Consider the following 27,395-nt stretch of genomic DNA (forward strand, 5'->3'; position numbering starts at 1 on the left):
TAGAGGGAAGTAAAGACAAGCACAATACATTTCTACACTTTATTCCATTTATTCATAACGACACGAGTTGCAAACAAATAAAAGTCTACGACAATTTGTGACCATTTCCGGTTTACAAACTGTACTATTTCACAAAGTAATTCGTCTGCTATAACCGTAGACATGATGGAGTTACGGGTTTTTATAATTGGGCTCCCTACGGATGACACAAAACAGCGGTAGCACAATCACCGGAAATCTGGAAAAATGTTGGGACTCCTACTCCCAATGTACCTTGCGAGTTGTATGCCAACTGCAACCGCCAATCATTAAAAAGAAGACGACTTCAAGTCCCATAATGCAGTTTGTTTAGTGTTGTCAGATGTAGTCGCAGGCGGGAGCAGACGTTCTTGAAATAAACGTATGTTGTTTACAAATGGAGTCATCTCTGGAGCTCATCGATAAGATACACGCGTGATTCCTGCAGTATATAGCTGTAGTCACCCCGCAAAACGTCAACATGAGAAAAATTACAGAAAATCAAGGGACCCCTCGGTAAGACACTACGGATTCTTTGAACCCTTAATTATACCCACATTTTAAAACTAAAGCAAGAGGATTTACGTAAGTTTCTAAAAGATGTCTCAAAATCGTTTTGTTTGCGTTCACACTTTGATAACCTACGGGCTTTGTTACTGTTTTCGTAGGTTGCAGTAGCGTTAGCTAGCTAGCTAAACATTACTTCCTGAAACAACAGCTAGCTCAAGTCGGCATTTTTCTTTATAAATTAGCGGCCAGTGTAAGACTGTAGTGCACTTATTAGAAGTAACCTTAATGTTATTGTTTGTCTTAAAAGTGAGTCCAGCACGGTGCCACGCTGTTTAAACTATGTAAAGAGTAGCTGACAAAAAGTCAGTTTCTCTGCTAACGTTAGCGGGCTGTTCCGATAACTGCTAGCACGTCTGCTGCAGAGCTCACTAGTATTACCGTACGTTTCTAATAGTGATATTTAGGGCGACGACACAGCATGTTAACTTTAACATTAAGTTTTATCATGCTGGACTCGCGTAAATATGCGTATCACGCTGTGATTGGTGATTGGCACAGTAGGGGCGAGATTCCAAAGTGGCGTTTGGCATGCCTCGCTTGCTGTGTGCCGATCTCAAAGTGCCATGCCTGGCTGTTTTGGTGGCATGTGGCGATCTAAAAGTGCCATGCCAGTGCCATGTCTGGCTGTTTTGGTGGCATGTGGCGATCTGTGGCTCACATGCCTCTGTTTTTAAGCAACATGCCATTTTGTTGGGGGAAGTTTTGATGGCATTTAGTGCACGTTTTGAACTTTATTGCTTAGACAGTCTGCTTAAGCACTGTATGGCGTTTGTACCGATGTGTCAGCGCTGGCTGTTTTAGTGACAGTCTGTTCTAGCGCGTTGTATCACTCGGTGGACGTAGTGTTGTGAGATGTGTCTAGTGTATGTGTAAACCAGGAAGCTCAGGGTCAACGTGTGTGCGTGCGCAGGGAGCGAGAGAAGCAGACATATACCGAGGACGGCACAGTAGTAGTGAGTAGTTTGTCGTTTTGTTAGTCTGGTTGTCACGGTGATGGGGAATATTTGCTGGAATATTTGCGTACTGTGTGGGTAGCAATCATATATAATGTTGCTGTTTTAGTTATGTGCAGCTCCTTGTCTTCCGCTTACAGACAGTGGCATTCCGCTAAAAACAGGCATATGAGCCACAGAGCTGCATGTACCACTGGAAGATCCATACATACCAATTTCAGCAGCACATAATATATAAGTGACACATGGTGCTAGAGCAGACTGTCCAACTGATAAATCCCAAAACAGGCATTAAATGGCACCAAAACATCCCCAAAAGCTGTCATGCCACTGTAAGCTCTGTAAGCGGCATGAAGACAAGGAGCTGCACTAGGCTTGTGCAAAATCTATCGCGTGCAGTTAATCGTCAGAAAAACTGTCCCCGATTAATATTTGCCACTTATCGATTATGGCAATTAGTGCCTCGTCATGATGACGCATTTGTGTGTGCGACGTACTCTTACCATCACCCGCAAGCGTGCACATGTGAGCCCGCAATAACAATAATGGGAGAAGGCAGTGGTATTCAGTTAAAAGATGCGGAGCAGCACGTTCCTAACAGAGGTTCAACGTCTGTCACCATAAGCCGGAGTACGAAGAAAGCTGAAGAAAGCGCGATGAGGCCACAGCGCCAGACATGCATACGCGACATGCATACGCGCCATGCATTAGGTGTGAAGCGTGGAGCGTTGGTTGTTGCCATAGTAACTGGATGTTTGTTGTTATCAAAAGAATAAACTCCCAACTGGAGAAACTGCCTTCCGATTTTTGTTTACGTACTCCACAGCAACATAGCAAAACATAACAACAGCGAAGTCTCCTCCAGCAGATATTGGAAAGAATTCCACTCAGCCGAGAATCCGCGGTACGTTTAGTCATTGTGCTCCTTACGACCAAACTAAGCGCCGGAAGAACGTAAGGCAGATTGATTTGCACACACATACATTTAAATGTGGAATTGTCCTGTTTGTTTGTAATGTTTTTTTCTGCTGTTGTTCTACAGTATGAGTAAAAACACGCACTAGTGTCTGACATATTCCAGTCACAGGTTAATTTGCACAGACACATTTTGTTAACTTGAAATAATCACTGATGTGACTTTTTTCTGAACTTATTTGTCCTGTTTAATTTTATTGTTGATATGCACTCCTCTGTGACCTTAAGATAAGAACATTTGAAGGAGAAGGTTACTTTAAATGTTTGCTTCATTATTATTTTGAAGCAATTTGTGCATTGTGCATCTGTTACAATACATATTTCAAACATGGCTGGTTGGTGACTAATCACTACTTGCCAGCTCAACCTGTTAAAATGAAGTAGTTAACTTGACTGATGATTTGTCAGTATCATTTTAGAACAATGTGGCGATTTAGAGTCAAAAACATGTACGTGCAATTGTCATCAATTAATCGTCAAATTAATCGTTATCGGCTAAATGCCAATCGTGATTAATTTTTTTGCCAATATCGCCCAACCCTAAGCTGCACATTAGGGATGCACCGATGCATCGGCTAAACATCGGTATCGGCCGATGTTTGCCTCGTTAACTGCCATCGGCAAATAAAGATGACAATTGCCGATGGCAGTGGCCGATGTTTATATACTACGACCTCCCGGCCACTCTCAGTGCGCATCAGTGGCAATTAATTGAAAACTTTATAACACTCCTCTCCCCGTTTGAACAATTGACAAGAGAAGTTAGCTCATCAGAGGCATCAGCTGCCGATGTTATCCCCTCTGTGACCGCCCTGAGACGTCTTCTGAGTAAGCAGGCTGACAGCGTTAAAACAACAAAGGCCTCATTATTAGATGCTGTAAATAAACGCTTCGATCAAATCGAGAATGATCCCATGTTCTGCATTGCTACCTTATTGGATCCCAGATACAAGGATCGTTACTTTGATGAGGACGTTAAACAACGCGCACGAGCAATACTTGACGCGCACCTGTTGCCTGCTGCCGGTGCCGAGGATGGCACACGCGATGGAGAGAGCGCATATCACCCACAGCTCAAGAGGCAACGAGCCGACGGAGGGGCATCCCTGCATGGTATGTTTGAAGAGATTCTGGAGGAAAACGGACCAGAGAGGCCAAGTACTTCTGTATTCCAACAACTGGATATTTTCTTGGCAGAGACCCCTATTCCCAGAAGCGAGACTGCACTCGGCTATTGGAGAAATAACCACCTGCGCTTTCCAGAAGTGGCACAAATGGCACGCAAATACCTTTGTGCGCCATGCACCAGCACGGAAAGTGAGCGGTTATTCCGCTCTGTGTCTCATGTCTTGGATGAAAAGAGAAATAGACTTTGCTGCGACAAGGCAGAGATGCGTATCTTTGTAAAGAAAAACATGCATCTTACTAAAAAGTAGGCGAAAGACACAGCAGGTGACTTATGTATCATTAATGTTCAGAAAAGGAAGTCCGCTGTATGGGACTGTTTTTTTTTTTGTTTTGTAAAGATGCCCCACGTTCCAGCCTGTGAGTTCTGAAACACTGTAATGTTTTAATATGAGAAGCACACAAGGTGAAAGGTAGCCCTATTTATATTTGTATTTTGTATTGCATGAGGAACATAATTTATTTTATTTCCCACTTATTTTTTTGTATTTTTATTTACACTTGATGTGTTTTTATTTTTTGCAAAAATATTTTTATTGGGCCATAAAAAAATCTTATTGAGTAAGTTTTTGTTTATCAGGCTAAAACCACATTTTGTTGGGCAATTCAAGTACAATTTATTCAATGATTAGGTAGCAGTCCAAGAGGGTTTTTGAAAATAATTTTTAAGAAAAGAATTTACATGTGAATTAAGGTTAATCTTAATCTTAAATGTCAATTAAAAAGTGACATTAAAGGTTGTTTCATAAATTTGTCTAAATTTGTGCTCATTCAAGGATAGTATGATGAAGAGTTGAAAGACTTGTATGTTTCTGTGCACAAAAGAAGGAATAAATAACAAAAAGAAAAAACATCGGAATCGGCATCGGAATCGGCCAAGTTGTTATGTTAAACATCGGTATCGGTATCGGCCCAGAATTTCACAATCGGTGCATCCCTACTGCACATAACTACAACAGCAACATAGAGAAGATTGAAGCAAGGCGTCTGGACTTGTAGAGTTTTCTTGAAGATGTTTCGCTGCTCATCCAAGCAGCTTCATTTGTTGTAACTGTGCTTTTGTGCTTTTGTTTTTAAGTTTTTTACCCAGACCCACCCACATAGGTCTGTATCCATCCATCCATCCATCTTCTACCGCTTATCCGGGGACGGGTCGCGGGGGCAGCAGTCTAAGCAGGGACACCCAGACTTCCCTCTCACCAGACACTTCCTCCAGCTCCTCTGGGGGAATCCCGAGGCGTTCCCAGGCCAGCCGAGAGACATAGTCTCTCCACCGCGTCCTGGGTCTTCCCCGGGGCCTCCTCCCAGTGGGACATGCCCGGAACACCTCCCCAGGGAGGCGTCCAGGAGGCATCCGAACCAGATGCCCGAGCCACCTCAGCTGGCTCCTCTCGATGTGGAGGAGCAGCGGCTCTACTCCGAGCTCCTCTCGGGTGACTGAGCTTCTCACCCTATCTCTAAGGGAGCGCCCAGCCACCCTTCGAAGGAAACTCATTTCGGCCGCCTGTATTCGCGATCTCATTCTTTCGGTCACTACCCAAAGCTCATGACCATAGGTGAGGGTAGGAACGTAGATTGACCGGTAAATCGAGAGCTTCGCCTTCCGGCTCAGCTCCTTCTTCACCACAACAGACCGGTACAGCGACCGCATAACTGCGGAAGCTGCACCGATCCGTCTGTCAATCTCCCGCTCCATTTTCCCCTCACTCGTGAACGAGACCCCGAGATACACAAACTCCTCCACTTGGGGCAGGAACTCTCCTCCGACCCAGAGAGGACAAACTACCTTTTTCCGGTCGAGAACCATGGCCTCAGACTCGGAGGTGCTGATTCTCATCCCAGCCGCTTCACACTCGGCTGCAAACCGTCCCAGTGCACACTGGAGGTCCCGGCTCGATGAAGCCAACAGAACAACATCATCTGCAAAAAGCAGAGATGAAATCCTATGGTTCCCGAACCAGATCCCCTCCGGTCCCTCGCTGCGCCTAGAAATTCTGTCCATAAAAATTATGAACAGAACCGGTGACAAAGGGCAGCCCTGCCGGAGTCCAACATGCACTAGGAACAGGTCTGACTTACTGCCGGCAATGTGAACCAAACTCCTGCTCCGGCCATACAGGGACCTAACGGCCCTCAGCAGAGGGCCACGGACCCCATACTCCCAGAGCACCTCCCACAAGATGCCGTGAGGGACACGGTCGAACGCCTTCTCCAAGTCCACAAAACACATGTGGACTGGTTGGGCGAACTCCTATGAACCCTCCAGCACCCTGCGGAGGGTATAGAGCTGGTCCAGTCTTCCGCGGCCAGGACGAAAACCACATTGCTCCTCCTTAATCCGAGGTTCGACTATAGGCCTAATTCTCCTCTCCAGTACCCTGGTGTAGACTTTCCCAGGGAGGCTGAGGAGTGTGATCCCCCTATAGTTGGAGCACACCCTCCGGTCCCCCTTTTTAAAAAGAGGGACCACCACCCCGGTCTGCCAGTCCAGCGGCACTGCCCCGCCCCTGATTGCCACGCGATGTTCCAGAGGCGTGTCAACCAAGACAGCCCCACAACATCCAGAGACTTAAGGTACCCAGGGCGAATCTCATCCACCCCCGGTGCCTTGCCGCCGGGGAGCTTTTTGACTACTTTTGCCGATACCTATCAGCTGCTTCAGGAGTCCCACAAGCCAACCAGGCCCGATAGGACTCCTTCTTCAGCTTGACGGCATCCCTGACCTCCGGTGTCCACCACCGGGTCCGGGGATTGCCGCCACGACAGGCACCAGAGGCCTTGCGGCCGCAGCTTCGGACAGCTGCATCGACAATGGAGGTGGAAAACATAGTCCACTCCGACTCAATGTCTCCCGCCTCCCTCGGAATCTGGGTGAAGCTCTCCCGGAGGTGGGAGTTGAAGATCTCCCTAGCGGAGGGTTCGGCCAAACGCTCCCAGCAGACCCGCACAGTACGTTTGGGCCTGCCGGGCCCGTCCAGCCTCTTCCCCCGCCAACGGATCCAACTCACCACCAGGTAGTGATCAGTTGACAGCTCAGCCCCTCTCTTCACCCGAGTGTCCAAAACACAAGGTCGAAGGTCAGCTGACACGATTACAAAATCGATCATTGACCTCCGGCCTAGGGTGTCCTGGTGCCAGGTGCACCGATGGACAACCTTGTGCTCGAACATGGTGTTCGTTATGGACAAACCATGCCCAGCACAGAAGTCCAATAACAAAACACCACTCGGGTTCAGATCGGGGAGGCCGTTCCTCCCAATCACGCCTCTCCAGGTGTTACTGTCACTGCCCACGTGGGCGTTGAAGTCTCCCAGCAAGATGACAGAGTCCCCGGTTGGGGCGCCATCCAGCACCCCTCCCAGAGACTGTAAGAAGGTCAAGTACTCTACACTGCTGTTCGGCGCATACGCCGAAACCACAGTGAGAGACCTCTCCCCAACCCGGAGGCGCAGGGAGGCGACCCTCTCACATACTGGGGAAAACTCCAACACATGGCAGCTAAGCTGTGGGGCTATAAGCAAGCCCACACCAGCCCGCCGCCTCTCACCATGGGCAACTCCAGAATAGAAGAGAGTCCAACCCCTCTCAAGGAGTTGAGTTCCAGAACCCAAGCTGTGCGTGGAGGCGAGCCCGACTATATCTAGTCGGTACCGCTCGGCCTCCCGCACAAGCTCAGGCTCCTTCCCCCCCCAGCGAGGTGACATTCCATGTCCCCAGAGCCAGTTTCTGTGTCCGGTGATCAGGTCGCCGAGGCCCCCGCCTTCGACTGCCACCCAATCCACTCTGCACCGGCCCCTTACGGTTCCTCCCACCGGTGGTGGGCCCATGGTAGGTCGGCCCCACGTCGCTCCTTCGGGCTAAGCCCGGCCGGGCCCCGTGGGGAAAGGCCCGGCCACCAGGCGCTTGCATTCGAGCCCCAACCCCGGGCCTGGCTCCAGGGTGGGGCCCCGGCTGCGCCATACCGGGCGACGTCACGGTCGATTTTATTTGCCTCATAAGGGGGTTTTTGGACCGCTCTTAGTCTGGCCCATCACCCAGGACCTGTTTGCCTTGGGAGACCCTGCTGGGGGCATTAAGCCCCCGACAACATAGCTCCTAGGATCATCTGGGCACTCAAACCCCTCCACCACAGTAAGGTGGCGGTCCATGGAGGGGCATAGGTCTGTAACCACATATAAATCATGTTTCCCCACCAAACAGTTAGAACTGATGAAGCTGCTTGGATGAGCAGCGAAACGTCTTCAAGAAAACGCTACAAGTCCAGACGCCTTGCTTCAATCTTCTCTACGTATGATGACCTGGATGACTGAGAATCTTCATCAACATGTTGCCTACAACAGCAACAGTATATATGATTGCTACGTACACTGAGTGATACAATGCGCTAGAGCAAACTGATGAAGTCCAAAACGGGCATTAAATGGCACCAAAACATCCCCAAAACTGTGGAATGGAGCAACGAGCAGCACATAACACTAAAACAGCCAGTGCTGACACATCGGTATAAATGCCATATGAGTGGTACATATTGTATCGTTTGGCGGCCATTAGCCACGCAGGAATTGCATAGCCAGTGTCCGTGTTTGTTATTGGGTGCCGCGGGAACACAATGCACGTTGCTGGGTTGGTTTTCGACTTATTTGGAAAAATAAATACACATTCATCTTACATGAGCGTTGTCAGTGATCAAACCTATTTTGGTGGTCCACATGATCAGTTTCTATTTTCTGGCCCTCTTGCAGAATTAATGGATACCACTTCCCCCCAGGGAGCAAAGGTCAGTGAAAGTGCCAGATCGTAGTGTTTACAATGTCACGGTATGTTTGTTTTCTTTTCTGTATATTTGTTCTCTCTGTGGTGGAGTTTGCAGTGGGATTTTTGTTTGCATGTTTGTTAAAGATGGGTGGATTACCTTACTAAACCTATAACATGCTTAACAATAACCAGAGAATTGTGCTGCCACACTGAAATGTAGGAGCTTATAAGTTAGGATTGTTACGTTCCCCGGAAAATAAGAAAGGCAAAATAACAAAAGAATGTCCGATGGAAGGACTGCTAGTAGACCAGCTGGGCACTCACCTATTCTAAACTGGGAAGACAGTCAATGGGGTTAAAACTCACACTCACCACAAGGCTCCCAGCAGGCTACATGGCTACAACAAAGCTACATAGTCACCGAGACCTTGTTGGAACTCTCCCTCACATATCTGTAAATATGATGTAACAATCCCTTCAGGAGACCATAATGCATGTATTCTGTTTCTTCTGTGTTTTTAGTGAAGGATCTCCAGCAGCAATCCCTGCCACATTTCCCATCCTTTCACCAGGAAACTCCAATGAAACCCTCCCAAGTCCCTAATCTGCTTTCTCACCCAGCATCCAGGAGAATGCTGCCACTTCAAACATCTGACCTGCACTACAATGAGCGATCTGATTCACCTCAGCACCGTACTCATGTCCCAGTACCTCTCCATTTACCAGGACTTGTTCCTGGCAGCCAAACTAATATAAGTCCTTTAGTGAGTAGGACCCATCCTATTTCAAACAGCAGACAGCACTTTTTTCAGTCTCCAGGGTTTTATTCAAGCGTAGGGAACATAGGGTCCTCAATATTTAAGCCCCAGCCCACAGTTAGGGACAGACCTGGTCCTCCACAGCAATCTGGCCAACCAAGGCCAGGAACTTTCAGCTCATCGACATTTTCTCCACTTAGCCCAACTTACAGTAACACTTCAGCTAATAAGCTACAGCCCTCAACTCCCAGTGTAGTTTTAAGCGACCACGCCCCACGCTTCCCCATCAATACAGATCAAAAAGCTGTATCCAGAGTTACTCCAGTAAACTCAGGAAGCAAAAATGAGACGGCACACAGACAAGCATCACATAAGGTATTTTCTCTTTTATTGAAAAAGTACAACTCCTACTGTAGCAGCCATGTAATGCTGAATGGGTATGTCTCACATTTTTTCTGTCAGACTCAGCCCATTGATGGAAGCAATTGTGTAACCACTGTCCAGCTGCACAGGCTTCCCATCGGCTTAATGAATCCAGCACTAAAAACCAAGTCTTCTCAGGAAGTTGGTGGTTCATCAAGCACACACCGTGTTGTAATCCCTCAGCAGGTAAGCGTGCTGTATCTTTAATAAAATATCTGTGTTTGGGGTCTGTGGCACGGTTATGCAGAGGTTAGCACGGTCGCCTCACAGCAAGAGGGTTCCTGGTTCGCTTCTGACTGGGGCCTTTCTGTGTGGAGTTTGCTGCTCTGACCTGTAGATGAGAGACAAAAAGCAGGTGACAAAGTGGGCTTAAAGACCACTAAGAGGTCTGAAACTGATTACAGTTTGATGGTCTGTCATAAACCTTGAAGTGTATAATATAAAGATTTGCTGCTTCTTTACTTATTTATTGAATTGACTCAGATGAAGCCTTGTCTTTAATAATATATGATGCATTACTGTAGAAAAAGCCATAATGGGAGATAAACTAATCTTTCTCTTTTTTTTTGTAGAGTCAACAGCATGAGCGAACACCTCCAAGAGAAAAACACATTCCTGGTAATTATAATTTACTACAGTTACAAAATGTAATGTGTGTGTGTATATATATATATATATATATATATATATATATATATATATATATATATATATATATATATATATATATATATTGCCTGGAGTAAAAAAAAAAAAAAAATATATATATATATATATATATATATTTGTTTTTTTTTCTCTGTCCGCGGATCACTTGAAAAGCAACTGAATTTGTGTTCTGTCTGATCAGGGCTTATGCTGTCAGTGGACTGCAATGTGTGCAGATAATTCTTCATCTGGTGAAGCTGGTTGTCACAGCCGATTGATTGAATGAATAGCACATAGTTAAAAATTTGTCAATTCTTTCAGTTTTTAGTCTCCAGCTAATTCTATCTGTAGCTCGATCTTGGTTGCCATTGATGGATTTTGTTTTTTTTTCTGTCTCCACCAGTGGATTTAAATTCTTCATCTCAGAAGAGGCCTAGGGAATCTGCGCCCTTTGATGAGAATGCTAAGAAACTGTGTCGTCATGGTACAAACTCTGGCAAAACACAAGCAACAGAACCCACTGCTGGAAACTTAGCAGTAACATCATCCTTCCCTCAACGTTCATCACATGAGTCTTCAGACTTGGAACTGTCACCCAAAATTACTGGGCACCTGTGTGGACAGTCAACCTGCTCTGAGCCATCATCCACAGCCCCCACCAAGTCATGCCACGTATCACCGTTATCTAAAGACAGTTCTGGAGGACTGCCATTAATGGGAGTAAAGCAAGCCTTGATAAACTTAAGTGAAAGCAATGTGGTGAAGTTAAAAATGTTAAAACCAAATGAAGAAAAAAAGAGAAAAGGGACTGAAGAAGGCAGTAAAAGGGATAAATCAAGCACTTTGTTGACCTCTGAGATTCCTCAGAAGGATAGAAGAAGCTTACCTCATACAGGTATAAATAACTGCAACGTTGGCCATGCTGCTGGTAGTACGTCTGTTTCAGCTGTTAAGACCCAGAGGCGTGGTGATCACACAGAGGTGAGCAGAAAATTAGACAGTAGCGCTTCTAAATCAACTTCAAAACCAAATTCAGGTTCTCTGGGTTGTCGTCCTGTAGAGCGAAATACAACTTCTGGTCTCCGAAAACCTGCTGTAATACCAGATGATATAGACATGCTTTTCACTCCTGATCCCATAACTTATGTGATCAGTACTGGCAATAATAAAACTAAGCCCATGATAAATAGAGAAGCTGGCGGATTGGCCAGCTCAGTTAAAAGTGTACCTAGCGCTCCCACAGACTCTACTATCACACCTACTGGATCCTCATGTCACAAAGCCAAAAACTCTTCAGTAACTGGCTCTTGTCAAACAGTGTCTTCATCTGAACATAACCCACAAAGCATCCCACCAAGTGTGACAGTCAAGCATGTGCAACATAAAACCTTGACATCCCGTCCTAAAGACAAGGAGCTCGCTGACAAACCTCTCCTCTCAACCAGTAGTACTGCTGCTTCTGGAAAACCTCCCACAGCCAGTCATTCTCTCTCTCTGCCACTGGAGAGGCAGACCAAGGAAAAAAGTATAAAACAGGTGAATGAAGAGGATCCCATAGATGTGGAGCTAGACCTGGATTTGAGCTTTGGAATTGACATGGATCTAACCCATAGCTCAAATGGCAGTGAGGCGGACGAGCTCATTTCCTTGCAGGAGATGATGGAATGTGTTCTCAAGCCACCAGAAACGCCAGAGAAGGGAGCCTTCTCAGAGCCAAGTACACCTGGTCATCGCAGCAGCCGACCAAAATCTGTGAGCTCCATGTGACATGTTTATTTTGTACATAAGGTGAACAATGCAAAAAATCTCACCTGTGACCGAGTTTGTATCTTAAATGTCTCCAATTGATTTTTCCCACAGCAGCCATTGGCGTCTACCTCAAAGTCAGGCATCTACAAGAACAATCTTGACCAGATACTCAAGGATATAAGCGCAGATAAAAAGTACTTTGAGAAAATTACAATTCTTTACCCAATTATTCACAACTACTCTGCACATTGGAGTGAAATAACTTGCATTTGTGTATCCATCAGAGCTGAAGATACTGTGGCACAGCTACTGACTGCATGTAAGGAGGACCTGCTGAGGATATCGGAGTATGAGGAGACACAGCAGAACCAGGAGGAGGAGATCTCAACTGAACAACAGTAAGGAACATACAGGCGTGCTGGCACATCCTTTTATGGAAGGCAGTGGTGAACTGCAGTTAGCGTTTTGTTGTAATATGTTTTCCAGGGAATTCCTGCAGCGCTACTCATTGATGTCAAGTGCAATTAGAGAGGTCCCTCCAGGAGAAGTAGTGTTCAATCTGGACAGGTTTGGCCAGATCTTTGACCAGAAGACATTGGCTCTCAGGAAATGCCTGGTTAATCCACAGGGCACAGCGCAGAAGACACTTCTTTGGTGAGCTCTGTGTGTGTGTATATACATGAGCATTGGGTTCTTTTTAATGTATCCACAATGCCTTTGAAATTTACACAAAGCTCTCACATCTGACTGGCTCATCAGTCTATAGCAGCTCTGACACGTGTTTCCTTTGCTTTGTGGCTACTGTTTTTAGTCTGCTAAATAATGAATTGCTTTGATTTTTTTTCTCTGTCCACATATATTCTCTGCTTTGTATTAGGTCCAGTCCAGCTCAACTGAAACTGCATTTGTATATCGGATTGTTCCAGGAAGCTTACAACAGCTTGCCCTGTCCAACTCCGGTTACCCGTTTCCTTTTCAAGGTAGGCCCAGCTCACATGCATGCAGCATGTTAGCCACAGTTCTTTTAGCCACATAGATGAGCCTTGGCAGCAATTATTTGTTTGTCTTGTCAGATGATGTCCGTCCACATTGAGAGAATAGTATCTGAAAAGATACTCCAGGCCCTGTGTGACATCGCCTGCTCTGCTGCTTATCACATAGGTCAGTGCCCACCCACACACACACATCCCTATAGGTTTTTGTTAGTGCTGACAAGGTGGATGACAGTTTTTTCCTGGTTCCTCAGTGGAAAAGGGAAGCCAGCATTTTAAAGTATGGGTGCCCAGTTTAGCTGATGTGACACTGGTCCTGATGAATATGGGAGTTCCTTTTGTCACGCTCTTTCCCTTTGAGGACCTGCAGCCCCCATTCACAGAAGGAGACTTGCTGTAAGTAGCATTGTGATATGACTCACTCATTCCATTTTGTTGCCTATTATACAAAAACACAAGCAGAAAATTATTTCGTGTGTTTTGTGTAGGGACCATGTCTACATCAAAAGTGAGAGTCCCTCCAGCAACACAGTTTCAGTACCCTTCCCAGAGCACAACTGCAGCAACATATTGAAGGTATGACAGGAGGGAAATAATGTTTTTTAACAGTTTGGTCTCATGATTAATGTATTTATTCTTCCTTTTGGTTCTTGTTTGCAGTACCTGTCTTACTGTATGTCCCTGTGCCCTCGTGCATACAGCGATGAGGAGCTGCTGTTGCTGGACACAGTGGTCAGCAGGCTCGGCCTGGACATGAGGCTCACCCTACAGAACAGCAAGGATCTGTACCCTATTCTCTGTAAAATAGTCAACAACTTTCGGGACTGGGACTCTGTGGTCAGTGCATGTACACCTTTTTTAATTGCTGACAATGCACCAGTATAGCAATACACATCGAGTATGTTACCATTAAAGACACTGTCAGCAGTGTGAGAAGTGTTGTCATCTTTCCTCTTGTAAAGGTATATATCTAGATAATTGTGTGTCATTTTTGAAATGTCTTTAGCTACCTAGAATCTGCCTGGCCCTGACAAATTTGACAGATGATCACCACAACATGTGCCTGCTGGTTCAGCTCATGCCCATCAACACACGTGGCAAGTGAGTCTGTGTTTTGATATTTTAATTTCACTCCACTATCTATATATACCAAAATGGAATTAAGTCTTTTTTGCCATTTGTTTGGAAAGACAACTGCGCAGACATCTGAGCCTGTCCATGATCAACCGACTGTTGGATGGAAGCTGCACTTACAGACCTACACAAACAGAGTTTCAGGTACAGGATGTAAATGTAAACAAACCTAGACAAAACGTGATATGTGGATTTCTTAAGGCAATTATTAATGAAATGTAATTAATGTCTTTGACTCAGCTCTCTGAACTAAGGCCATACATTTCCCGTATGCGACCCTCATCTATTCTCCGAGGCATGCTGAGCTCCTCCAGCAAAACTGAAAAAGAAAAAGAAGAGGACGCAGCCATTCTGGATCAACAGGTAAGCACAGAACTGAGACCTTGAGATTTCATTTGAATTTGAGTGGATTTAACTTGATTTTCTTATGCAAATTTCTGTTGTGTTTCAGTCCTACTACATGTGCTACAGCCTTCTGACTTTGCTTAACGAAGCAACCAATTTTCAGTTTTTCCCAGCTAATCAAAAGGTAAGCTTTTCCCCCCTATACTTTCCAGTCTCTACTGTTGGATGGGCGGTTAAATCGAACTGTTTTATACAGATGGCAAATGTTGAAATCAAATTTCAGTTTAATCTTTTTTTTTTTTCCCTCGCTCACAGAAGCAGCTGCTTTTGCTGTCAAATAAGCTGGAAGCACATGTAAAGTGTGACATCAGGGAGAGTGAAAAATGTCTGTACCGGACTAAGGTGAGCATGAGTTTAAAAAGAACCTGTGGGTTTAATAAGGAGGTTCTACATGAATGTTGAAATATTTTCCACAAAACACACTGTGCACTCTTGTTAAAGCTTGGACTCCAAAGGCTTTTGAATATGGAGTTAAAACAAGTATTTCATAGGAGTACAGCATTAACACTTTCTTGTGTTATTATTTGACAACCTGTGCCTTTGTTGTTTCTCTCCAGGTAAAGGACTTTGTGGCCAGGATCTACACAAAGTGGCGGATGCTCCTTCAGAGGACCAAACCCCTCAATGTATAAGCACTTTATGATATGAACACCTCTTTTACTTTGTCTCTCGATCAGTCTAACCCTCATTTGCTTCTGTGTTCCCCTCCTGTAGGGTAAGCTGTGTGATTACTGGCAGCCTATGGACACCCTGATAAGCAGCGAAGAGACTGCATCAGTGACTTTGTCATGAGCATTGGCTAATTTTGGTTATGGTTTCACTATTTCGCAGTTGCATCTAGTGAGTTGTTGTTTTAGCCTTTCATGTTTGTTCATCCACGTTAATGTTAAATAAGAGTCTGAGCTGAAGCAGCTACATGTGTCCAGTTTTCATTCATTGTATATTCCAGTCTTTTTCCTGTTGTATCATCTGAACACTGTCTGCAGGAGTAAAAAGCCTGTTAAATTGACTTAGTAATGCAGAAAAATATTTTGGTTGTGCTGTTGTCAAAATTTCACTTGTGCACGTTAAGTTTCCTTTTTGGGAAAATTTTTTAATAATTAAAATTTTTTTAATTTTATTTTTTACAGATGTTATAAAATACAGAAAATAAACATTCCAAGTTAAAGTCACTTCCTGTCTTCAAAACTAATCTCAACATGTAGTTTTCATTTCAAATTGTTGCTCTCAGGTACTCTCACATTGATGGTCTGCCATTAGAAAATAAGAACATGTGTGATTTCAGTTATTACACTGCAAAATTCCAAATTATTTGAACTGACATGTTTTTAATGCATGGGTTGTCTGGATGCTTTGGTAAGTCATGAAATCATCTATATTATCTATATAGCCTGTTCACATTTTATAAAAGTGTATTTTTATGGACTGTTTTACAGAAACCCACAATATACACTTCAAAATAATTAAACTTTGAAAACAATCAGGGATTTTTCTCAAAACAATAACAAATACAACACAGAATGTTAGGGGTTTTTAGGCTTTTATCGATGTTAAAAGAACAAGGCAAGCATGGTTGGAATAGATAAGACGTTTGAGGGTAGTCATTATTTTCAGTTCATCATACTTTACATTTTTTATAGCATACATTTCAATACTGCCTTACTGTGCTGACCTACAGAACATCTGGCAGAAATATACTTTGCCAGTTCGGCCCAGAAAGCTGTAAAGATCTAAGTATCCTCGTTAAGAGGTGAAATCCACGGTGTTGTTTATAAGTTTTCTGTCGGTATTCGCTTCTTCTCTTGTTGGATTGTTCCACTCCGCCCCACTTTTCCTGAGTTGCTAGGCAACGGCAGTCAGGTGACTGTCTGCAGACAGAACATGGCTGACCTGTCAGAAGACCAATGAGGGAAAGGCCAAATTTTGCATAATCGATCTTATTTTTTCCGTCATTTGTGACCACAATCGACCGTGTTGGACAGCATTTGATCAGAGGTACTCAAGGTAAGCATGGGAGCACTCAGTTATTTCACGCTATAGCGCTCTGTGTAGCTTTTACAGCAGCTTTAGCTACCGTTGGTTATGGCTAGCTAAGTAATGCTAGCTTCTAGCCAAACAGTCCTCGCTTTCTCTTTCACAACCCAAACTCTAGTAGGAGCAAATGGCAATTAGACAACTTTCTGTGGACACAGGATGTAACCTTCCGCTACTTTCTAGCGTCATCGCAAAACTAGCGCTAGCTTTGTATTCGAGTGTAACAGTAAAACTACTAGTTAAACGGGATTCATCTTGGGAATCAATGGGATTCAGAATTTCAGTGATACTGGGAGGAAATGGAGGAATAATACGTTATTCCCATACTAATCAATTAGAAGATGCTTTTATTGCCTAAATTCATTGTAGGAGAACGAGCACAAGTATATAATGTAATGTAGCGGGCATGAGTACCTCAGATATACAGAAAAACTTTGCTAAGTAAGATCTGTTCCTGGGTTGATTTACAGTGGTGAGTTGCAAACCTTTGACCAGAGGGCAGCAGATCATAGTGGCTGTTGTATTTGTTGATGGTCTTTATCCTGAGGAGGAATGGCAAACTCCGGATTTCCTGTTGTGTGTTGTATTTAATATGTCAGGGCATCTGTTTACTGTGCACATTCTTTCTCTTGCTTTATGCTGCTTGCACTGTGGTTCATGTATGTGTACGAGGATTGTCAGGCATTCAGCTCATGGTCATTTATGTGGAAAATGACTTTAACACAGAACCTGTCTCTCATCTCGTTTCTATCAATGATATCTCTAGTCACAGTCTTAAAGGAGCACTTTATGAGGAGTAACCCCATGACTTGTTTCTAAAATACTTTATTGTTTGGACTTCCAGAACATACACCTTGCATAACAACATCTGAACTGTCATTTATTCCTACAAGCTTTCCCATTCAAAGAGAAAAGCTCTTCATACTGAATAAAATAAATACTATGTGGGCTGCATCATTACTGACAGATCAGTGATATTCCCTTAGTGTACGTTTTCCCTTTATGGTCCAACAGGCATTTCAAAGCCTACTCAAAGTATGAATTATTAATAACAATAATATGACAACAAGTGGTCTGATTGCAGATGAGTGTGTTGCCGGATGGAATAGCAAATGGCCCAAGCAGAAGTGAACACTCGGAGAAAGATGCTCAGATTTGGGAGCGACCCTGGACTCTGGAAGAGATGCGGCAGAACAGTGCCAACTGGTCCTTGGCAGCTGACTCAGGGGTACGTCTGAAAGCACTGCACTTTCCAGCACTGAAAAATGCCAAGAAAAAAAAGTGATTCAACACTTAAAATAGTCAGTGAGACATGGAGAAAAATGCTTTAAACATCAATTATGTGACAAGAATATGTGTTCTGCTTTGATGTAATAAAGGTAATTCTTGTTTTTTACTGTTTTTTTTTCAGCTCTTCCTCTTCCTCCAAGACTTCTCACAAAGAATGCTGTCAAAGACGCATGACATTGAAAAGCAGTTGGACAGTCTGATCCGTGACACCAAGGCCACCGACAGCTGCTTGCACTCTGTCTTTAACGACTTTCTGATGCTCTCCAATACACAGTTTATAGAAAATGTAATGTATTTATGTTAAACCTCAGTTCTAACTAGTGCACAACACTACCCCATGTGACCAAAAGTAAATGGACACCATGCGCAAGTCCACTAGATCTGCAGCTTATGATTGTTTGCATGATCGATTGACTGCAGAAGATCAGTCAGTTAATTCTTAAATGTAAATACGTTCATTCAGTTGACTCTTAGTTGAAGTTGTAGAGCATTTGTGGCCTTACTGTTTCAACATGGCACAAAAAAAGTTCAATGAAATGTGTGTAAGAACTTTGATCAGAAAGTCAGAAAAGTAAGGGCCAGCAAACACACGATGGCTGTATGTCCACATACTTTTGTCCACATTGTGTATGTTGTAAATGTTAGTATTAGTGTTACAGAAAGGCCTTTTTACTTTGTGACCTTTTACAGAGGGTGTATGATGAAGAAGTAGAAGAGACTGTTCCCCAGCCTGATGCTTCAGAAAAACAGCCCGAGCAGGTATATTCACCAGGTCACCTTATGTAACCTTTTAATTTGTGAATTTCCCCCTAATTGTTGTGTTGGATTTTTACTGCAGGAAAAGACTCGAGAGCAGAAAGAGGCAGAGTTAATCCCTAAGATGCAGGAGGCTGTTAATTATGGTCTGAGAGTGCTGGAGTCAGCCTTTGAGCATCTGGACATCAAAGCAGGAAACTCTGACTCAGAGGACGAGGAGGTCACAGACAGAGTAGAAGCCATCCTAGAGCCCAAGGTTTGCTTTCTGCTTGCTTTTAGTACAGGCGGTTGTGATAGTACATGTTAACATTAATGTAACTGAGTTGGTTATTTATATATATATTTATATATAGCTTTTTTTATAATCTTTTAGGATCTTTATGTGGACAGGCCACTTCCATATCTGATTGGTTCCCAGGCCTTTATGGAACAGGATGACATTGGACTGGGCGATCTGTCAAGCGATGGTAATGTATTGATTTAATTCTTAATGCAATTCAAAGCCCCTTCCCCACCCCTACCCCACTTCCTATTAAACTCACAGCATCTGAACTTGTCGGCTTGATGTCTGAATGAGCTTTCTATTCGCTTTTTGGTCACAGTCCATGACAGAAAGTCACATCTTGTAGTATTCACACATAGTTGTCAACATGGTTTAAGTCCAGACAGCATGCAATCATATTATACGGATTGATTATACAAAAGGATGGACTGGTGATCAGTCCAGGGTGTGCCCCAAAGATAGCTGGGATAGGGTTCCAGCTCCCCATGACCCTGTGCTACAGGACAAAGCGGGTGCAAAAGATGGATGGATGGATACAAAAAGGACTTACATGAAAGAGAGGCTGTGTGTATTCCAGAGCAGAGGAAATATGAGGACAGGATTTGCAGAGAGAGAGAGAGAGAGAGAAGCAAAATCTGACAATCCTTTGCACGCAAATATGACATATAGACCATAGCTCTCTCTATCAAAAGTAATGTCTAAATGTCAGAATGTTGCTACTTTAACAGATTACACAGCAAGCAGTAATGCATGTCTCATCTCTGAAACAGGCTTCCTTCAGTCTCCCAACAGATCTCATTGTAATGAATATTTCTAACACTGAATGTGTAAAAAAAAAATCTGTTTTCAGAAATGTCAGTAGACAGTGACAGAGACAGCGTGATTGAGAGTGAAGATGGCAAAGACGCAGTAGTAAGACCCTTTTTTTCTCCATTCAGTGGTTTCCAAAGTTTTTAAAAAACGTGTGTAGTTACTCATTTATTGATCTAATAGCACTCAGATGAGGACTTCAATCAGGAGGAGGAAGGCCCAAATAATATTAAAAAGGTAAGACGTGCCTTTTTTGCCCAGCTGATTAAAAAACCATTGCAAGCTAAAGAGATGTGTAATTTTGGATTCTCCTCTAACACTCATATAGAAGTCGTCCATGATGAGTTATGATGATGATGATGATGAAGAAGAAGATGAGGATGAGGATTCTGACATATTTGGTGAAACTGACAGGGATGATGATGACAACATAAAAGTAAGCTGGTGTCCACAGCAAAGAAATCAAAACCAGAGGAGAATAGAAAAACATTTCTGGGTTTGTAGTCGGAAACTATACCAATGTGGTGCAATCTCCTATTGTTTCTGTCACTTTCAGGACACAGGCCCCACATCCTTTGCTGATGAACTGGCTGCCAGAATCAAAGGGGAACCAGCTAATAAACCTGAGGGAGATCGGGCATGTAAGTTCCTGTCATTATAAAACAACTGGTGATTTATCATTTTATCTCACTTTGAGTTTTCATGCTTTTCTGTCATAGTTAATGTTAGTCATCACTGCATGTGCATGCTTTTGGATCTTTTCTTTCTGTCATTTCTTCAAAGCATTGACATCAAAGAAGAAAAATAAAAGCAGAAAAGAACCAAAGCCTGCAAAGCCACAGGGTAGGACACTCATTCATCATCATTTTCAAATTCTCCATTAGTTATTTACACGGCAGAGCCATTGTTCCACACATGCTGTTCAAGATTCTTAATGTAAATTGTTATAGCAGCTGAGGAGGACAGCGATGACATGTTCAAGCCTCCCAAGATGGATGATGATGACTTCTCCCCATTTGGAGGGAAAAGCGGGCTGTTCAGTGGAGGGAGAGGCTTGTTTGATGATGATGATGAGGTACATCATTATTTCATTGCTCCTTTTACATAGCAGAATCTCTGGCAGACAGAATTTGATTTGTGCTGTTTTATGATATGCCCTTCAGGGTGATCTATTTTCTGATGCACCAAAACCTCCTGTATCCGAAGAGAGAAAAACAGTGAATGAAAGCATTAAAAGCACACCTCAAACTGAAGGTAAGACTCATGCGTGCAGATATTTTGAAAAAAATGGGCTAGAAAATTGAGACGTACATGTTTTCCTTTCCATCTAAGAATCAAGAAAACCTGGGAAGAAGATTCCAGCAGGTGCTGTTTCAATATTCCCAGGTAGTAACGGTTTGTTTTATGAAAGCTCATGTCAGTTTCTTCTTTCTCAAACAAACCAGGTCAATTTCCCCCCGCAGATAACAGCCTGTTCAGTTCAGGGAAAGACTCAGATTCAGAGGAGTGCAAGGAGAATGGGACTTCAGCTCTTAAGACCCCTACAGCACCCAAACAGGTTTCTGCAGGAGCTGGTGTAGCAGGAGGAGGTGGGCTGTTTGATGATGAGGAGGAGGATGATGACTTCTTCAGTAGTAAGAGCCTGAAAAAGTCTGACTCTGGTAAGTCAGTGAAAAACACTTTAGTTCTACAGCCCATTTATAGATGGGATCCTCACTCCAGGAGTGTTCTCACTCTCAATGTGTTTCATTTTTTTTTCAGGCGGACAGGAGAAACCCAAAACTAAGAAAGCCGTTGACCTTTTTGATGATGATGAGGATGGTGACATATTCAGTGACAAGTACAGTGCACCTACTCCAACTCAGAGCAAGAAGGAGGCAGAAGAAGAGGAGGTTAAACCACCTGAGAAAAAGGTGAAGTTAAAGTAGTAGTAGTTTTTTTTAAAGGTTGTTTGTGGCATAAGGTAAACACCATGTGAGAAAGGTTAGTGCCTTGACTTTGTACAAGATGGGGAACAACGTTTTACCTAATGGCTCAGTATGGTATTAGCTGTATGAATGTCATGCTTAGCGTGGTAGGTCTAAATGTATGTCCCTTGTGTTGACACTTGTGTTCAGATGCCAGCGGGAGCCATCTCTATGTTTGGTCCAGCGACTAAAAACTTGCTGAGTGAGGGCCTGAGAAAACGTCAGCCGTCCACCAGTGAAGAGTCAGAAAAATCTGAAGAGGTCTGAATAGAATATATTTAAACAATGCAGTCTTGACCTTATTAAAATTAGTGTGTTGTTAGGTACTTGTCTTCTGATGCACTGCTAGCTGGTTGTAACAGCCGGTGTCATTCTCATGTTTGTGTTTTGTGGCTATACCTGCTTATTTATTCCTCTTAAATTAATTTATCCTGGCATGGGGTTTTTTTTAAATATAGAAACAAGAAAAGCATATTCAAATGCTGAATTTAGTAAGATATTCATATGTAATATTTTTATCCACATGTATTTCAGAACGGTCCTGCTCCTGATGTAAAACCTGATGTAAAGCAGACTCAGAAACCCCAAACCAGAGGCCTTTTCTCTGATGATGAGGACACTCAAGTAAGACTCTCAAACATCAATAGAACAGAGGTTAAAACACAGTTTTTTAACTACACCATATATGTGTGTTCCTTCCACAGGTGTTTCCAGCCATCATTAAAAGCCAGTCCAAGCCTGAACCTACAACCCAGATCAAATCCAGCAAGGCCCCTTTGTCTTTGTTTGATGATGAGGAAGAGGAGGTGAATGGATCCACAAATTAAAATGACTCAGTCTTGTTTTTGTTGAGAGTCTGCTACTGTAATCTGGTTCTTCACCTTGCAGGATCTGTTTGCATCTGCAGTTAAATCTAAACCTAATCAAGCTAAAGCCTCCACCCCACAACCCAGCAAGGCACCATCAAGTTCCCTCTTCAGCGATGATGAGGTATGAGAATAAAAAGTCATGTTAGCTGTGTTTTGCTGAATGTCCAACCTGATCCTTTTAATGCTGGAACAACAGGACCAATGGATAAGTTCAAAAAGCAGCACCACAAAGTCAGACACCAAGACAGGAGGGATGAAACCCAGTGCCAGTGCCCCATCCAGTCTCCCCAGTGCTCAAGCATCACAGAAGAGCAGCCTTTTCGACAACGAGGATGATGATGACTTGTTTGCACCAACAAATGTTTCAAGGTATTAACCTTCAGTTATTATTTTATGCTAATTATAATCTCCCCCTATGGAGGTATGTTTATTATATAGCCAAGACATTTGATCTCTTCTGTTGTTGCTCTTTCTATAGCCAGAAGAAGCCCCAGAGGGTTGCTCTCCTGTTCGAAGATGAGGGTGACAACGATGAAGATAAAGGATTCCTCTTTGGCATCAAACCTACTGTTCAGACAAACACTGCAGCCCCAGCTAAAGTAAGTGCAATATATTTATTTATTTTAAAGTTTTTCTCCAGCTACAAGGAGATTAGAGAATTTCAGTAGTCCCCAGTGGGCTATTAAGATTTTCTATTAAACCAAAAAAATTTAATTACACTCGTTTTTTTTAATATCTGTTCTTTTCAGACACCTGATATGGCCTCTCAGTTGCCCCCACTGTCAGAGAAGTCTGAGGAGATTTCAGTTTCTAGGACGGCAGCAAAGGAAAAGGCTTCAGAGCAGGAGAAACCTCCCACAAAGGCCCCTGAACTACTCCCAAAAATGCCAGCGAGCAGTGAAATTAAAAAGAAGCCTGCTGGAGCAGTTAGTCTGTTCGGAGGCATCGATATTTTTGCCAACAATCAGACAAAGAATCCGCTGGATGAAACAGACCAAGATGATATCTTCCTCTCTAAGGACAGCCCACCACCAAATATTAAGAAGGAGGAAAAGAAGGAAGAGAAAGTCAAAGCAAACACTGTCAGTCTGTTTGATGATGATGAGGAAGATGAATCAGACTGGAATGATCCAATATTCACGCCCAGTAAACCTGCAACGGGAAAGTCACTGAAGGTCTGTCTGCTTTACATGAAACCTGAGAACACTGTGCTTTATTTATTTATTTCTGTTTGTTGTTTTGTGGGCCTAATTATGTTCAAATGTGTTTCTCTATATATCTGTTTTTTACAGCCAGCAGAGGAGCGGGTGCAGGCAAAGAGCACAGGTGTATTCCAGGATGAAGAACTGTTGTTCAGTCAGACACAGCAGAAGGACAACGACCCAGATGTTGATCTCTTTGCCACCTCAGGGAACCCTGCAGTCAGTATATTTAGATATTCTTAGTTTAAATGAAAGTAACTTAACTCCACTGTGTCTACATTGAAATGCATTGCACTAGGTATTAAGGACACATTACTATGTTGTGTTTCCAGAGCTCAAAGCTTAGCACAGCCAAGCCAGCAGCACAAAGTCTGTTTGCCGATGACGATGAGGATGACCTCTTCAGCTCCATCAAGCCAAAACCTCCACCTCCGGTAGCAGTTTGTTTTGAATGATCAAATCAAGGCTGTATTCCAAAGAAAATAGCTGTGTAAACACTAAAATCTTCCATTTTTATTCTTAGAAAGTAGGAGAGAAACCCAGTAAACCTAGCGACAGAGCACCACTAGCCAGTCCAGAACCTGTATCAGAGATTCAGGTGAGTTTTAGTGCTGTGTTTTTTTGTTTCTGACCCATTAACACATACACCATGTGCGTTTTCTGCTGGTATTATTTAGTTTTTTGTTAAATGCTTTTTGGTTTTATACTTTTGTAGTGATCAATTTGCAAGATAGTGTTGTTTCTAGATGATCGATCATAGGCAATGCCAATGGATAATATTTTGATGCTGTAATTTGACCACACAGAAACCTGCGACAAGCCCTGTAAAACCTAAAGATTCCTCAACAAGGATTGGGAAGCTCCAAGTAATATTTTTTTTATTTTTATTGATTCAAAAGTCTTCATTCCTGACATTCACTCTGATTCCTTCTCAGGAAGACTATCCTTTTTCCACTTATACATTTCTCTGTTTTTTTTCTGTCTGGGCTTCCATATTCCAGCTTGTTTATGACAGCAGCACGCTTATCAAAATAAACACAATTATCTGTTTTCAAATTTGATTTACTGTAGTGGAAGAACTTCTCTTTCTGTCTCACTGATTGTTACTCTTCCACTTTGCTGTTGCATCATTTCCATCCACAGTTTCTTATGTTCTGAATGATGTGGGGTTTGAAACCACATTGAGACTGAATGTAGAGTAGCTGAAAATGTGTAGCTTTATGTATGTCACTCTGTTTAAATGCCTTTAGTATGATTCAAGATTCAGCTTGCCTTTCTTAGTTGGATTAATGATTGTATTTGGTGATTTTGTTTTTATGTCCAGGCCAGTCTGATGATTAATCCTGCTGCATTGCTCCCTGGCGCTGCTATAAGTGTACTCCCTGGCATGGCTCCTAGTTCCTCCTCTGGAGTGTCCAGCTCCAGCCTGAGCCCTAGCCCTGTCACAACTCCTGTAGGAGCCCAGACAGGCAGTGTGGGAGGAGTTGGCTTTGAGGAGCCTGTCCAGGTCTCAACTCTGCACAGCGCACACAAGGTGGGTTTTTGGAACCATGAGTACTACTGTGGGTTCAGACTACCTTGCCTTACTTCACTCACTCAGTGTTGGCTTCAGGCATGATTGTCTTTGGCAGTGCTCGAGCCCATCTAAATCCTAGTTTAATAATAATAATAGAAAAAATATTTTGTCATTCAGAATCGTACTAGAGGTGCTGCACTCCGAAGACCCCAGTCCAGAGCAGCAAGGCAGCAAGCAGCCCGGAGATCAATGGAGGATAAAGAAGAGATACTCCACGAAGATGTTGCAGGGCAGAAGCCAAATCTGCCTGGTTTAGTCGTACCTTTTCCAGACAAGTCTAGTGACACACTACCCAAATCCACTTCACCCTCAGCCTTCCCTGCCTCTGCACATTCTCATCCTTCACCCACCCAAATCTCCCGCAGACCCTCTGAACTGACCCTGCCAGTATCAGCAAAAGCTGGAAAGAAAGACACTACTAAGGACAGCAGCAGTACTAAGCTGTTGCTGTCTCCTGATGACGATGACCTGTTTGGCTCTGACAGTCTGTTTGGAGCAAACTCAGTCACTAACTCATCCAACACCAGACAAACAACCAAGACCACACATCCTCAGGCCAGTAGCGGGGAGGTATCAAAGAAAGACAAAAGCTCACTCCCGTCCATTTTTGATGACAACACTGATGACCTTTTCCAAAAGGTTAAACCCAGGGCAACCACAAAGAAAGCCAAGGCCTCGCCGTTTTTGGAAGGCGATGATGATGACGAGGACATTTTTGGACTGAGCAACAGTTCCACTCCTACATCCACAAGTGGTAAAGAAATCAAGAACAGCAGTAGTTTTCCAAAGAAGGACATTTTGCAGGTACCTCTAATTTGTATTTTTTAAAAACACCATCACTGTCACCATTTGTGCTGGTTATTTCTCTTATTAGCTGAATTTCTTTCTTCCTAGGAACAAGTAGCCACTGTGCCTGAAGTTCACAAGAAGCACAAAGAGAAGACCATTGATGCCAGCTTGTTTGATGATAACGTAGACATTTTTGCAGACCTGACAGACACTTTAAAACCAAAACAGAAGGCCAAGACAAAGGGAGAGACCAAGTCGATATTTGATGATGACATGGGTAAGCGATGATAAAACGCATGCACGAGTCATATTTTAATGGACATTTGTAATGCCATTTGCTCTTTTATGTATTTTTTAATCAAAAAATAATTGCACCTCCTGTTCTTTTAAAGATGACATTTTCTCACCAAGCCCGGTAAAGCCAGTGACAAAGGCTCCCCCTAAATCAAAGAAAACAACCCCATCCCCGGAGACCAGCGCAGCAGCGGATACAAGCAACATATTTGATGATCCGCTTAATGCTCTAGGCGGGAACTGAACTGTGGTACCTGTACAATTGTGGATTCATTGTTTTGTCATTTGGATTCCTGAAAAATATCGGATACACTGTTGATAGAGTATTTATTCATATAAATTCATATAAATACTGTGGCTTATTTTTGGCAGGCAAATGAAAAATGATTCCAGTCATCTTTCTAAAATCATTTTAGCATCATAATTATCATATACTGTTAAAAATTATTACATGACAGCACTTTATAAGCATAACACAATATGCTTAGCCTCAAAGCCTGTAGAAATTAAACAATAAATAGTTTTGTTTGCTTTGTATCATTTGGCTTTGCCATGTGAGATTCCATGTCTTTGGGTTTGTGCCATATAATGTTTCATGAGAAATCACTGTTTACTTACAGTCTTAGTCATTTTGACAATGTTTTTATTAAGAAATTCATCCATTTCTTAACTTTGGCTGTGATGATAAAGAAAATTCATTTTTAATAACTAAAAAGAAACATATTTTATGCTATCTGAAATATGTGTGATTATTTCTAATGTTGTCATGTTGTTTCTGTCTAGACTTACATATTGATCATTTTATGATGCAGGAAGCCCAGTGCAAACAAAGAGAACATGATTACCACCTAGTTTTGTAATGGAGAAATCAATGGATAATTAATTCATATAAAATGTATTTTATTTTTTAAATCATCCATGCTTTAAACATTTGCATTCCAGACTTTTTTTTCTTATTTT

At 43.0% G+C, this 27,395-nt stretch overlaps 2 protein-coding genes across 8 annotated transcripts; both read left to right on the forward strand.

Annotated features, from left to right (window-relative positions):
- Positions 1-356: 356 nt before the first annotated feature.
- slf2 (SMC5/6 complex localization factor 2) lies at positions 357-15,737 on the forward strand. 3 transcript variants are annotated; one of them, XM_028423779.1, is made up of 21 exons: positions 357-534; positions 8,444-8,478; positions 8,979-9,589; positions 9,677-9,823; positions 10,210-10,255; positions 10,686-12,037; positions 12,146-12,228; positions 12,319-12,432; positions 12,521-12,688; positions 12,912-13,014; positions 13,108-13,195; positions 13,281-13,422; positions 13,515-13,602; positions 13,687-13,863; positions 14,033-14,127; positions 14,217-14,304; positions 14,401-14,523; positions 14,612-14,689; positions 14,821-14,907; positions 15,123-15,191; positions 15,280-15,737. In XM_028423779.1, exons 1-21 carry the CDS (start codon positions 500-502, stop codon positions 15,355-15,357), a joined length of 3,807 nt encoding a protein of 1,268 aa, XP_028279580.1. In that variant the 5' UTR covers positions 357-499; the 3' UTR covers positions 15,358-15,737. The 3 variants fall into 3 exon arrangements, with proteins under 3 accessions (XP_028279580.1, XP_028279582.1, XP_028279581.1); XM_028423781.1 differs by having other exon boundaries at positions 12,149-12,228; XM_028423780.1 differs by having other exon boundaries at positions 10,689-12,037.
- A 698-nt stretch (positions 15,738-16,435) lies between these two features.
- Positions 16,436-27,348, forward strand: washc2c (WASH complex subunit 2C). 5 transcript variants are annotated; one of them, XM_028423170.1, is made up of 31 exons: positions 16,436-16,569; positions 17,684-17,827; positions 18,011-18,175; positions 18,580-18,648; positions 18,728-18,901; positions 19,019-19,112; positions 19,779-19,840; positions 19,922-19,975; positions 20,067-20,174; positions 20,295-20,379; positions 20,522-20,581; positions 20,689-20,813; positions 20,902-20,992; positions 21,071-21,124; positions 21,202-21,399; positions 21,500-21,651; positions 21,856-21,966; positions 22,240-22,329; positions 22,410-22,511; positions 22,594-22,695; positions 22,771-22,943; positions 23,053-23,173; positions 23,324-23,749; positions 23,867-23,995; positions 24,109-24,210; positions 24,300-24,374; positions 24,583-24,642; positions 25,101-25,310; positions 25,470-26,156; positions 26,247-26,418; positions 26,534-27,348. In XM_028423170.1, exons 2-31 carry the CDS (start codon positions 17,684-17,686, stop codon positions 26,677-26,679), a joined length of 4,341 nt encoding a protein of 1,446 aa, XP_028278971.1. In that variant the 5' UTR covers positions 16,436-16,569; the 3' UTR covers positions 26,680-27,348. The 5 variants fall into 5 exon arrangements, with proteins under 5 accessions (XP_028278971.1, XP_028278972.1, XP_028278973.1 ...); XM_028423171.1 differs by having other exon boundaries at positions 21,071-21,103; positions 21,184-21,399; XM_028423172.1 differs by having other exon boundaries at positions 20,692-20,813.
- Positions 27,349-27,395: the final 47 nt, after the last annotated feature.

Source organism: Parambassis ranga, chromosome 15, assembly GCF_900634625.1.
Source record: "Parambassis ranga chromosome 15, fParRan2.1, whole genome shotgun sequence".
NCBI classification, from domain to species: Eukaryota; Metazoa; Chordata; class Actinopteri; family Ambassidae; genus Parambassis; species Parambassis ranga.

What these genes read in the sequence shown, in the direction of transcription:
- slf2 (XM_028423779.1), top strand. Translation starts at nt 500, where the DNA reads ATGAGAAAAATTACAGAAAATCAAGGGACCCCTCG. An exon ending in ACAGACAAGCATCACATAAG is followed by an intron (nt 9,590 to 9,676) that starts GTATTTTCTCTT and finishes TTTTTCTGTCAG; the next exon opens with ACTCAGCCCATTGATGGAAG. An exon ending in TTTTCCCAGCTAATCAAAAG is followed by an intron (nt 14,690 to 14,820) that starts GTAAGCTTTTCC and finishes CCTCGCTCACAG; the next exon opens with AAGCAGCTGCTTTTGCTGTC.
- washc2c (XM_028423170.1), top strand. Translation starts at nt 17,684, where the DNA reads ATGAGTGTGTTGCCGGATGGAATAGCAAATGGCCCAAGCAGAAGTGAA. An exon ending in CAAGGATTGGGAAGCTCCAA is followed by an intron (nt 24,643 to 25,100) that starts GTAATATTTTTT and finishes TTTTATGTCCAG; the next exon opens with GCCAGTCTGATGATTAATCC. An exon ending in GATATTTGATGATGACATGG is followed by an intron (nt 26,419 to 26,533) that starts GTAAGCGATGAT and finishes GTTCTTTTAAAG; the next exon opens with ATGACATTTTCTCACCAAGC.